The sequence below is a fragment of the Gekko japonicus genome, unplaced genomic scaffold, assembly GCF_001447785.1.
Source record: "Gekko japonicus isolate JY-2015 unplaced genomic scaffold, Gekko_japonicus_V1.1 scaffold20, whole genome shotgun sequence".
In the NCBI taxonomy this organism is placed as follows: Eukaryota; Metazoa; Chordata; class Lepidosauria; order Squamata; family Gekkonidae; genus Gekko; species Gekko japonicus.
This window is the reverse complement of record NW_015169172.1, coordinates 1,775,891-1,788,560: the sequence shown is the minus strand read 5'-3', so window position 1 is coordinate 1,788,560 and position 12,670 is coordinate 1,775,891. Positions and strand designations below refer to the sequence as shown.

Sequence of the window (12,670 nt, the reverse complement as noted above, 5' to 3'; positions counted from 1 at the left end):
ACACTTTTTACAATCAAATTCTGGGGCAGGATAGGAAAGTTTACGAAGTTCATAGAAACACTCAAACAAGCAACACTGTTCTCAAGTAAGAAGAGACGAGGCTGGGAAGGGGAGCAGAAGTAAGTGAAAACAGGGAAATGAACTCCCCTCCCCTGTCAGTCTCCTACTTGCATGTACTCTTTGAAACCCTAAAAACTGAAAATTCTACTTAAGTTTCACTCTTCAGGTCTACTGTGTTTCTCCAGCCACTTTTACTAGCCTTTTTCTGCTATAGTAAGAGGTAGAAACATGTGTTTGCAAAAGATTCTGAATACACTTTTTGAACTAGATTCGGCTTATGTTGCTTATGGAAGCTACATACAAATAAGATGCTTTACAATTACTTACTCCAAGGTGAAACCAAGTTGAACAATTAGAGTATCACAGCATTCTCTCTTACCTCCTCACTCTTTGACTTATGAAGAACAAAACCTTTTTTCCATTGTCCATCAGCACCTTCATTTGGTTTGCGGATATTGAATTCAACTTTTGCACGATCCTTATTTTGAATAGCTTTCCATTCATCCAGAGTCATTTCTTTCGGACCTTCTTCCTTGACTTCATCTACTTCATTCTCTCTATAAGTTTAAGAATAGTAATAGCTCGTTTCACTTTGTCTGTAGTAAGCAATACATTCAGGACAGTGGTCTAAACACAAGAACATTGCTGGCTGTGAATTAAAATTGAGGGCCCCCTGAATACAGTGCAGCAAGCTTGAATTTCTTAAGACAAAATGGTGCATTTAAACAGAGAAATCTGTAATTCGGGCAGTCTAATTCACACTGGAAATCCAGTAAAAGATGCATGTTTTCTATTACATTATTTTTTCCAGTTTAAGTGGATTGAGACTGGCAGTCTTGTCAATGCTGGCCCCCACCTCATGAAACGGTATGTCTGAGGTCAAGAAAACTTTCACACTTCTCTTACTACCCAGAATTTGCAAAAGACTAATGTTCAGGAGGGCATTCTTAAATTGAGATTAGAACTGTAAGGGCAATGGAACAAAATGTAGTCCACAAAAATTACCACAGGGCATAACCTTTTTTGCTGGATTATCCTATAATTTGAAATACACCTTGTATCATTTACAGTGTATGCTGCTTTAGATGGCTTCCCATTCACATTGTTTCCTAAATCTGTATTCCTAGTTCTACAGCATTGTTCACTGATTGTCTTTTGCAGCCTGTCTACACCTTTTTGTAAGAAAGGTGGACTATAAAAAAGTGTTGACTTACCTGTAACTTTAACATTCCAAGGGGAGCTCTTCCCCCAGAGCTCCTTAGAGGTCATCTTCCCACTTAACAGTCACATGCTCTGCAGGGAGGAGCCTACCTTTCCCTCAGTCCTCCTGAGCTGCCACGAATATCATGTATGGAATTACATCCTATGAATTTACAGCAGGGTAGAAGAGAAGAAATGTGCGCCTGCACAGAAGACACCTTTTTTATATAATTGAATTTTTTATTGTTTTCTCTTTAAAAGGATGGGATACAGAAGGAAAAAGGGTACAGGAAAAATATAGATTCATCAAGTTTGTGAATATTATGAAATATTATGAAGAAGAAGAAGGAGAAGAGATTGGATTTATACCCCGCCCTTCACTTGGAGACTCAGAGCGGCTTACAAACTCCTTTCCCTTCCCCTCCCCACAACAGACACCCTGTGAGGTAGGTGGGGCTGAGAGAACTCTGACACAAACTGCTCTTTTTCAAGGACAGCTGTGCCAGAGCTTGTGACTGACCCAAGGTCACATCAGCAGGTGCAAGTGGAGGAGTGGGGAATTAAACCCGGTTCTCCCAGATTAGGGTCCGCGCACTTAACCACTACACCAAACATACAACAAGTAAAACCAGATACATTGCCAAAGGTATTACATATTTCAAATATAAAAGCAAAAAATATAAAAGCAAAAGCAAACATTGCCAGCATTTTATGAACAATGAATTATTTATGAACTATGAATTATTTGTAAATGAATTGTTTTAGATTATTTTATGCGGATCTTAATTGTTATTTATGTTTTAACCAGTCTAAGCCTCCCTGAGCCTGCTTTGCGGGGAGGGCAGGGTACAAATTCAATAAATAAATAAATAAAAATAAAGCTTTGAGATTACAGAATTTTTTTATAGATTCCATCTATAAAGAATAAACAAAAACTTTCCTAAGGTTTTATTTATTTAGTTTGATTTGTACCCCACCCTCCCTGCCAGAGCAGGTTAGCAATAATCTTTTAACAATTGAACAAACTTCCATACTAAAATTAAAACATTGTAAAAACCTTAATATTGTCTAAATCTAAGTTTTATTCTTACTAATTATTTGATTACTAGTGGAATACAGATAAAGTATTGACTTTAATATGATATTCAGGTAATTTCAGAATTTAAGGGAACAAGTTATTCTCACAGTATATGTAATAAGCTTGCCATTTCTGCTGAAATTCTTCCAGTGGTCTTTTGTTTATATAATTGGTTAGTTTCGCCAATGTTGCATATTTAGCTAGTTTCTTTATTGTAGGACAATCTTCTGTCTTCCATTTTGTTGCAAATATTACTCTAGCAGCTGTTAACATATATTTAAGTAGGTCTTTTGAGGTTCTATGTTGTCTGGTAAGATTCCCAGTAACATAACCTCTGGTTTCACCGGGAATCTGGTTTTGAAAACATTTCGGATTTCTTCATGTATATTTTTCCAGTATTTTTTTGTCTTGATGCAATTCCACCACATATGATAAAAGGTACCATCTTCTTTTTTACATTTCCTCTGCACAGAAGACATCTTGACGAACAACAGTTACATGTAAATACAACACTGTTTTCATCTTCAGACTTCTTGTGGAGTCCCACACTGGGAGACTACAGAGCTCCTTACCTTGGAAGGTGGGGTGAGCTTCAGTGGAACAAGGAGTGCAGCATGATTCTGCCCACTGCTAAATCTCTCCTTGCACTCATGTCCACAGAATAGTGCTTAATGAAGGTGTCTGATGACCATGTCGCTGCCCAGCAGATGTCCTCCAAGAAAATGCCTCTCCGCAATGCTGCTGACGCTGCCTGCACCCATGTTGAATGAGCCCAAAGCTCCAGAGGGCACAGCATCAGAGGTGATAGACAGCTGAGGCGTACTTCCCCCATATGGCACCCCTGCTAGGACATTACTATCACACGCTCACACGCTTAACTGCCATATTATGGATCTACAAACTGTGAACCTAGTACCCTGGGAATGCAGTTAGGCGTGCATATGGGGTTGTGGCTGTGGTAGAAGCCATCAGCCCTAACAACGTCTGAAAAAGACAGACTGATTTAAATCTATTTTTTAGACAAGCACCTAATCAACGACTTAATATGTAAGGCTCTATCACTGTAGCATCCAGAAGGGCCCCAATAAAGGAAACTTTCTGAGAAGGTCAGAGGCATGATTTCATACTGTTAATTACCAAGTCCAATTCCTAGTACATTTGTATGATCAGGGAAACCTGTGGTTCTAGTTCACCAAGGGAAGGTGCCATTACAAGCCAGTCATCCAAATATGGGTAAAGAGAACACCCGTTACACCTTAGGTGTGCTACTACAACAGCAACACATTTAGAAAATACCCATGGGGCAGTTGCCAACCCAAACAGAAGGGCCATGTACTGGTAGGAAATGTGGTTATATTTAAAGCACAGGAACCTGCAATGACCAGGGTGGGTAGCGATATGGTAATAAGTATCCTGAACGTCCAGTACACAAAGCCAACAGCTTCATGTTAACAATTGTAGGACCAACTCCAACAACATTTTAAACTTTCTAACATTCAGAAAAAAAGTTATATCCCTCAGGTCCAGGATTGGTCTAAGACCTCCATCTCCTGCGGGCACTAGGAAAAATAGTAAATAAAATCCTGTGATGGGGTCCAAATCAGGAACTCTCTGTACTGCCTCTGTACTGTAGTGCACGTACTCTAATCTGGCAGAACCGGGTTTGATTCCCCACTCCTTCACTTGCAGCTACTGGATAACCTTGGGCAAGCCAAAGTTCTGTCAGTGCTGTTCTTGAAAGAACAGTTCTTGAAAGAGCTCTCTCAGCCCCACCTACCTCACAGGATGTCTGTTGTGAGGAGGGAAAGGCGTTTGTAAGCCGCTCTAAGACTCCAAGTGAAGGGCGGCGTACAAATCCAATCTCTTTTTCTTCTATTTGGGGCCTGATCAGGATGTTGAAGGATTGGCCATTGCCAAAACTCTAGTCTATAACCTAAACTAACAATTGACAAAACCCAAGTGTCATGAGTGACCTCCTGCCATTTTTTACTGAAGACCACTAACCTGTCTTTAAAAAAGGCAGGTGACTGCTCTATTACATGTCCTATTCAGAAGGAACCTTTTGGAGCCTGCTGCGGCTCTTTAGGAAGTGGCTGGTGTTGTGAGCCCAAATGCCTAGCTCTATGATTGGACCTGTGCCTACCCTGAGCCATAGGCCCTGAAAAAGGGCACTGTGTAGAATACTGTGATGAGTATGGCTGCTAATGCAAGTGCCAGTAGTATAGCAACTGGGATTGGTGGTATCTATACATCTTATCGAGGCCTGTACGGAGTGACAGGACCTGCTGTGATGCCAAAAGAACAAGCTGTTTGCCTGTTCATTTTAATTTGGGATAAAAGATCATCAGTCGCTGAAGCAAAAATATTGATGTTCCTGGATAGAGAACTATGGAGCGCAGCCAAGCATGTCTTCTCAATACCTGAAGCCATGGCCCTGGAGGAGTAGTCAGTGGAATGTCTGCCTGCATTAATCTGTTGTTTGGAAAGGCACAACGCTTCCACTTGGAGTTTAGCCAGAGGCTTCTTGTCTTCAGGCAGAAACTGTATATAAGCAGCCATCCAGCTATGACATATGAAGCCAGAGAATAGTAAAATAAATAGAATGACCTTCCTGTTGCACTCTGTATAAATTCTTGACCTTTCTTGGATGTGGCAGCAATGCTAGCTGGTTTCTGCCAAAAAGCCTTGGAGATGTCACCAATACCCTCAAGAATTGGGAAAGTGATTATACCTGGTGACTCAGCATAGAGCCCCGCCTAAAATCTTGTCTCGAGGTCTTAGGTTGCTGGAGAACACCTCTATCTCTAACAATTTAGACATTCACATGCTCTGGGTAGAGCCTCAAATCTTCATTAGGTGACACTGGATCAGGGTCCCCTACAGTGTCATCAAGGGATGGGTCTGATGGTAAGTCTGAGGCCAGACCAGAAGGACAGTCAGCCCTCAAAGCTTGCTCTTCCTCAGAATCTGAATGCCCCATAAGGGGTGAGGAGAAATTGCAGAATGGTACCAAACTGGCAGAATCACGGCATCACGAATTCTGTGAAGAGGGGTACCTCAGTCCAAAGGTGCTTTTGATGACTGCCAGTCACCCCATTCCTGAGGTCTAGAAGACGGAAAATAATAAGGGTAATCCTTGCAAAGGAGGTGGAGGCATAGAATTCTGCCATGGAGCTGAGGAGGATGGGTCCACTGGATAGCTAGGCTGCTGAAACTGTCAATGCACCCCGGCCAAGTTCCAATTCCCCTTCAGAGAATGAATGAGTTGGGGAGGCATGTGGAAAAGGTGTTCGTGGTGGGAGACTCCTTTCCATTTTCTCGGATCCAACGCTAACCTGACTGGAACCAAAGAGTCACTCAATTCTGGGAGCATCTTGAAACTGGAACATTGTTTCTCCTTATGTTTGAACTTGGAACATACCTTCTTAGATGGGAGCTCTAACATGTGGCGTTCAGAAGAACAAGTGGGTGATCGGACCTAACAATCTGGTTCTGTCCCCGGAACTGACAGAATCGAGACGCCCAAGAGCGGATTTGCAAGTTGGTCAGTTCTAACTGGGGGGTTCGAAGGCAACAACTGGTTGTGCTCTGCCGGGGCAGATATTTTTGCTGCCAGGCTGTTGGAGCGAGAGAGCGCCTGCTCCCAAAAACTAGCCTTCAAGTGCACTGCATGATCTGAGCAGGTCATTGGGGTAAATTGGAGGCAGATCTTGCACATGGCTGTATTATGGGCCTCACCCAAGCAGAGGTGTTCTTCTGAGCAAGTCATTTTTGTATTGCACTGGGTACATTTTTAAAATAAAGCCTTCTGTGACGTATCTCCAGCAAAGAGAGAACCCAGAAGAGAAACTTCAAGAAAAACTCATGATACTCAGCAGCTGAAGAGAACATGTCCTCAGAATGCAGTGGTGAAGAAAGGTCTGAGGGAAAGGGGGACTCCTCCCTACAGAACATGTGACCGTCAGGTGGGAAGATGACCTCTAGCGAGCCCTGCAGGGGAGGGAATCCCCTTGGAATAGCTGTAAGAGAGCTTGCCAAGTGCAGTCCCAATGTGAGACTGCACAGAAGACTGAAGATGAAGTATTTTTTTAAAAAAAGTAAATCAAAAGCACCTGAATTTTATATCACCTTTTACAGATTTTTTTAAATGTAACCACAGCCTTGCTCTTTCATACTGCCATTGCCAGGGGAAGGGGACGGAGTTTCTCCTGATATTTAGCCGGTAACGACTTCTTATAATTTCCACCCATTAGATCTAGTCTTGCAATCCGGAGCAGGAGACTAGATCCACTCCATCTTCTACATGACAGCCCTTCCAATACTTGAAGACTGCAATCATGTCCCCTCTAAGCCTTCTCTTTCCCAGGCTAAACATACCCAACTCTTTCAGACTTTCCTCATAAGACTTGGATTCCAACCCCCTCACCATCCTGGTTACCCTCTTGTTGACACGCTCGAGCTTGTCAACATCGTTCCTAAAATGTGAGGCCCAAAACTGGACACAGTACTCCAGGTGAGACCTGACCATAGCTGAATACAGCGGAACTACCACCTCCCGTGATCTGGACACAATGCTGCTGTTAATGCATCCTAAGATTGCATTAGCTTTCTTCACAGCCACATCGCACTGCAGGCTCATGTTTAGCTTGTGATCAACCAGAACACCTAGATCCCTTTCACCATGTGCTGCTGTCAAGCCAAGTCCCTCCCATTCTATATCTGTGCCTTTGATTTTTTTATACCTAAGTGTAGGACTTTGCACTTATCTCTACTGAAATTCATTTTGTCTCAGCCCACTGTTCCAGCCTATCTGGATCATTTTGAATCCTGACTCTGTCTTCTTCAGAATTAGCAATCCCACCTAGCTTTGTGTCATCTGCAAATTTGATAAGCATCCCCTCTATGTTTTCCTCCAAGTCATTTATAAAAACATTGAACACCGGGCCTAGGACCGAGCCCTGTGGCACTCCACTGGAGACTTCCTTCCACGTAGACGTAGAGCCATTTACGAGCCCTCGTTGGGTACGATTTTTCAACCAACCATGAATCCATCCAACAGTTGCACCATGCAGCCCACACTTAACCAGCTTATCCTCAAGGATATCATGAGAAACTTTGTCAACTGCTTTACTGAAATCTAGATACACTATATCCACAGCATTGCCAGAGTCAACCATTTTGGCAACTCTGTCAAAAAAGGAGATACGGTTGGTCTGGCATGACTTATTCTCGATAAACCCATGTTGGCTACTACCAATTAACTCATTCCGTTCAAGGTGCTCACAGACAGAGCATTTAATAATATGCTCTAGAATTTTCCCAGGTATCGATGTCAAGCTGACAGGCCTGTAATTTCCCGGGTCTGTCTTTTTTCCCTTCTTGAAGATTGGGACAATATTTGCTCTTCTCCAGTCTTCTGGCACAACACCAGTAATCCAGGACATCTCAAAGATTAGAGCTACAGGCTCTGAAATAACATCTGCAATTTCTTTTATCACCCTGGGATGCAAGCCATCTGGCCCTGGAGATCTGAAAATATTTAAGGCAGCTAGATGCTCTCTACCCATCTCCTTACTTACTCTGGATTTTAGCTTCTCATGAATAACGAAAAGATTACTCTGAATTACTCTGAATCAGTAAGGAAATCTTACTTACTTATTCTCTGAATCAGCTGGTGGGTGCTCCTCTCCCTCTGGTGTTTCCTCTGTCACGTTTGATTGATCCATCCCACTGCATTAAGATTTTTAACATTTAGTGTTCAAACAGGATTTGCTTACTGAAAAACTCAATGTAGCACAACATTTACATCATAAAACGCCCAGTTTCTCCAATAGCAGTTACTCAGGAAAATATCCCCCATAAATATATCAATGATAAAAATCGGTAAGGCAAAGCTCAAATAGTTTTATGCATAAAAATCCAGTAGAAAAAATCCAACCACCAGAATAATGCCACAAATTAGTGCTATTTGCTGTGGTGTCGCACACTGTTTTCAATTTCTGCAACACTGAAAACATGTTACTACCACCAAATACCAAGCATACTTGAGCCTGCTTGCAGGGAGGGAGGGCTAGAAATACGACACATAATTAAATAAATAAAGGCACGTACAATTTTTAAACAAATCCACATGTACAGTGCAATCCTAAGGGGGGGGGGGAGGGCTCAGGGAGGCAACTGACCTGTGCACAGGCATATGTCGAAGATATGCCCGCATAAGAGCCAGTTACAATGCACGGGACTCTGTCTCGGAGCTCCCTACTGTGCGGAGTTTGAGCAAGCAGCGAGGCACTTTGGTGGTGGTAGAAGCACAGAGGGCATTTAGCACCACAGGGTGAGCACTTTGCGCTGACACCCAAGAAAGAAAGCAAAGTCCATTCTCTGTGACTGATCTCTTCCAGTTCAGAATCCAAACAGGCACCCACCTTTGGAGGCTCAACCCACAGAAGCAACCAAGCACTGACAAGTAAGCAAGGGCAAAAGAACAACACAAAACTAACCACCTCTGACCGGCTAAATAAGGGGTGTAAATTCTGTTTAATGGACAAACTGTCTGACTATTTTGTCTCAGGATACAGATTCCTTTAATTTGCAATTTTCATCAATCTGGTTTCCTTTCCTGGAAGATTATATTTCAATATTAGATACTATAAACGGTGAGATAGAATAATGAGTGGGTATTTTTAACTATCAATGCATCCTGTAAGATTGAATTGTGTTTTAAGTGGCTAATTGTGTAATTTTTATCGCACTTTGTGTGCCTAAATTGTTTTAATGTGTTATATTTTATTGCACTGTCGTGTCGTGTAAGCCGCCCTGAGCCCGCAATGCGGGGAGGGTGGGGTATAAATGAAATAAAATAAATAAAACTATTGATATATTTAATGTAATGTTTATCAGACAGATTTACTCTCTACATATGTCACTATCATTATTGTATTCACATTGTCTACCACAGGGGTGTAAAATATGCGGCCCGGGGGGGGGGGCGGATCAGGCCCTCAGAGGACTTCCATCAGGCCCACAGTAGAACTGGCGGTCTTCTGCTTCTTCTTCCAGTTCTACTGCTGCTGAGTCATCATAGGTGTGCAGCTTACAGATACACACCTGAACAGCATACTCAAGATTGCAACAGCACAGACATTTTGATGCAATAATTCAGAGCAAGAGGTGTCAGTTATCAGACACTGTTAAATAAACAAAATATTGCAAGAGTGCTAATGTTTTAAGCATGTTTTAAGTAAAAAAAACCCCGTTTGTGTCCTTTATAAAGTTTATATCTCCGCTACCTGGCATTACATTTTATGACATATGTGGCCCAGCCCAACAAGGTCTCATTTATGTCAGATCCAGCCCTCATAACAAATGAGTCTGACACCCCTGGTCTACCATGTAGCTGTTGACACATGCAACAGTTATGCACCTATTTCAAACATGTATGTTTTTGCTTGTTATCAATAAAGTTCATTTAGATGGGGGGGGAGCACAGGCAAGGATCCCAAACCTACTCCCGCACTCTCCTCGCTTGATGCTGGGTGCTGTGACAGTGTCGCCTGCACTCTAGGCCATGCAATGTCATGGCCCCTAATATGCTATGGGAAAAGTTACCCGGGAAGTTTTCCTGGAGATTTGGGGGGGGGGGATGCTGTCATTTGCCCAGTTCCCACCCTTGGCAGAGCACAGGGCGTGTCTGTGGTTGAGGGGAGGTCTGGCAGCTGCTTGGCTGCACATGGTGAACCAGCTTGGCAAGTGTCCCTTTAACTCATTCCCTTGCAGAACCAAAGGCTAGAGCTGCAGCTGCCACGGTGGATGTATTTCAAACAATCCGGGAGTATTTCACCACAGGACAGATGAGTGTGAGCTGGCTGGTTCCATCATGCACCTCAAGAGGGGTTCGTGGCAAGTCCCCCACATGGGGCTGCATTTGCAGACCCTGTAAGGACAAGACATCTATGGCTGATTCTGGCATGGCACTTGCACCAGTTGCCATGGCTCTGTTTTACTGTCTTGCAGGTGGAAATTCAATAGAGACTTGTGGGGGAGGGTTGCACAGGTCCCAGTGGTTGCAGTCATCTGCCATACATAGCAGGGACCCAGCTGCACAGACAGGTTCCCTCTCTAACCTTGCAGGCTTCTGTGTGAAGGGGGGAGGGGCCACAGGGTGGTCTGGGTGAATAAGATGGCTTATCGCGCTGGCTAGAGAGTGAGGGTGGACTTGGGAGACCCAGATTCCGTTCCCCACTTGTTACATGGAAGCTAGGTGGGTGGCCTTGGGCCAGATGCACACCCTCAGCCTGACCTACTTCATGGGGTTCTTGTGAGCATGAAACGGAGAAGAGGGAAATGATGCAAGCCACCGGGGGGGGGGTGTGTGTCACTAATAAATTGAGTGCATGGATGAGGCTCCTGTGTGTCTGCTCCAGGAAGCGGTTCCTCTGGCACCTGGGGGGGAGGCATATGTGCAAGTAGCACTGAGGGGGCAGGAGATCACGGGGTTCCCTGAGTCAGTGGCAGGGGGAAGGCCACTGCAGTGGCTGGACTCAAAGTATTTGGGGGGGGGGATGGGAGGAATTGGCCATGGGACATGCTGGCATACAGAAACAACAAACGCCAGCAACCGCATGCCTGTCATTGCTGGAGGTCTCTGTCAGGGGCCGGGAGAGAACAGGGCTCTCCCGAGCAGCCCTTCCCCACCCCCTAGCTGTGACTTGCAATGGCATCTGCCCCTGGTACTGGCCACTCCTGTTGACCCAAAATGCCCCGCCCCTTGTGCTGCCCCTACCTCGACACTACACTGCGAGGCCACACTGCAGTGGAATCACCATGAATGTGACCTCATGAGCAGCCAGCTACACTTCTCCCCACCCCCGTTCACCACACTGTAACTTGCTCCTTAGGGAGCTGACCAGCAGTGGTGCCCCTGCATGGTAGCTGGCTGCTGTAGCACAGGCATGACTCAGGATTGCTCTGTACAGGTATACTATATTCCTTACCTAATTAAAAATGTACAACAAACATAATTTGGGTTAGATACAGCAGGAAAAGGTAGCAAAGTGGATCTTCCTCTGTTTATATGTTTGTTAGAGTTTGGTTCTGGGACACAGAGCAGATTGTTGGATAAATCAGTACTTCCACAAGTTTTTCCAGTGGATCCAACCCATTAGCTTGATTTCAAATGTGCATATTTTGTATAAATCATCTTCTGACACTTACGGGAAAGAGCAAAAATATGTGTGGCACACTGAAACGGACCCCAACCCTGAACTTTGGTCTTGTTCACAGTTTATATATTTAGATCCCTTTTAATCTAGCTTTAAACCAGGTTTTTGGCTCACAACCACCTTGGTCATCCTGGCTGAACTACATCAAGAAAGCTACAGCTGGTGCGGCAGTTGGTCCCCTTCCTTAACCGCGAAGACCTAGCCACAGTGATCCATGCGACGGTTACCTCGAGGCTAGACTACTGCAACGCTCTCTACATGGGGCTGCCTTTGTCACAAATTCGGAGGCCGCAGCTGTTGCAGAATGCGGCGGCCAGGCTGGTTGCTGGTGTCTCGAAATGGGACCACATCCAGCGTGTGCTGAAAGCGCTGCACTGGCTGCCTATAGCATTCCGGATTCGCTTCAAAGTGCTGGTGCTTACCTTTAAAGCCCTACATGGCCAGGGTCCGGCATACCTGAGGGACCGCCTTGCCCCATACAGGCCCCAAAGAGCACTTCGGTCGGGGTCACAACACCGTCTCGTGACCCCGGGCCCTAAAGAGGCCAGGCTTGCTGCCACAAGGGCCAGGTCCTTTTCGGTGGCGGCTCCTATCTGGTGGAATGAGCTCCCGGAGGAGATCAGGGCCCTGCAGGACCTGTTGCAGTTCCGCAGGGCCTGCAAGACGGAGCTCTTCCGCCAGGCTTTCAAATAGGAGCCGCCGCCACCACCACCACCACCAATTGGGGCCTGCAAAGCAGGACCGCTGGGCTAGGTTGATTGGCCATTGAACATCGGGGCCATAGCATTCCCCCCCCCCCTTTTCTGATTTAATGGGATGTGCAATAGGGAGCGAGTGTGTGTGTCGCGCTGGATCCTTGGGGGTTGCCCATTGTATTTAAATGTTTTTAAAATGTTTTAACTACCGTATTTTTTGGACCATAAGACGCACCTAGTTTTTAGAGGAGGAAAACAGGAAAAAAAATATTCTGAACCAAAAAGTGTAATAAAATATTTAATAAACTATAACACAATAACATTTGAACCATGTAAAGTGAACAGCAGTCAACAGCTGATCCTTCCACTTTTGGCCCTGTCATTCCACTCCGTGGCCCTGTCATTCCAGTTCCTGA

The 12,670-nt window shown here is 44.6% G+C and overlaps 1 protein-coding gene across 2 annotated transcripts in view; it reads right to left on the bottom strand.

The window, feature by feature from the left end:
• SERBP1 (SERPINE1 mRNA binding protein 1) overlaps window positions 1-12,670 on the bottom strand; it is a 35,734-nt gene that overhangs the window by 11,018 nt on the left and 12,046 nt on the right. For both annotated transcript variants that reach the window (XM_015415806.1, XM_015415807.1), the window contains exons 5-6: window positions 7,994-8,068; window positions 440-617 (exon numbers count right to left, since the gene is read on the bottom strand). In XM_015415806.1, coding sequence (XP_015271292.1) covers window positions 440-617; window positions 7,994-8,068 — 253 coding nt within the window. The remainder of the gene's footprint in view (window positions 1-439; window positions 618-7,993; window positions 8,069-12,670) is intronic.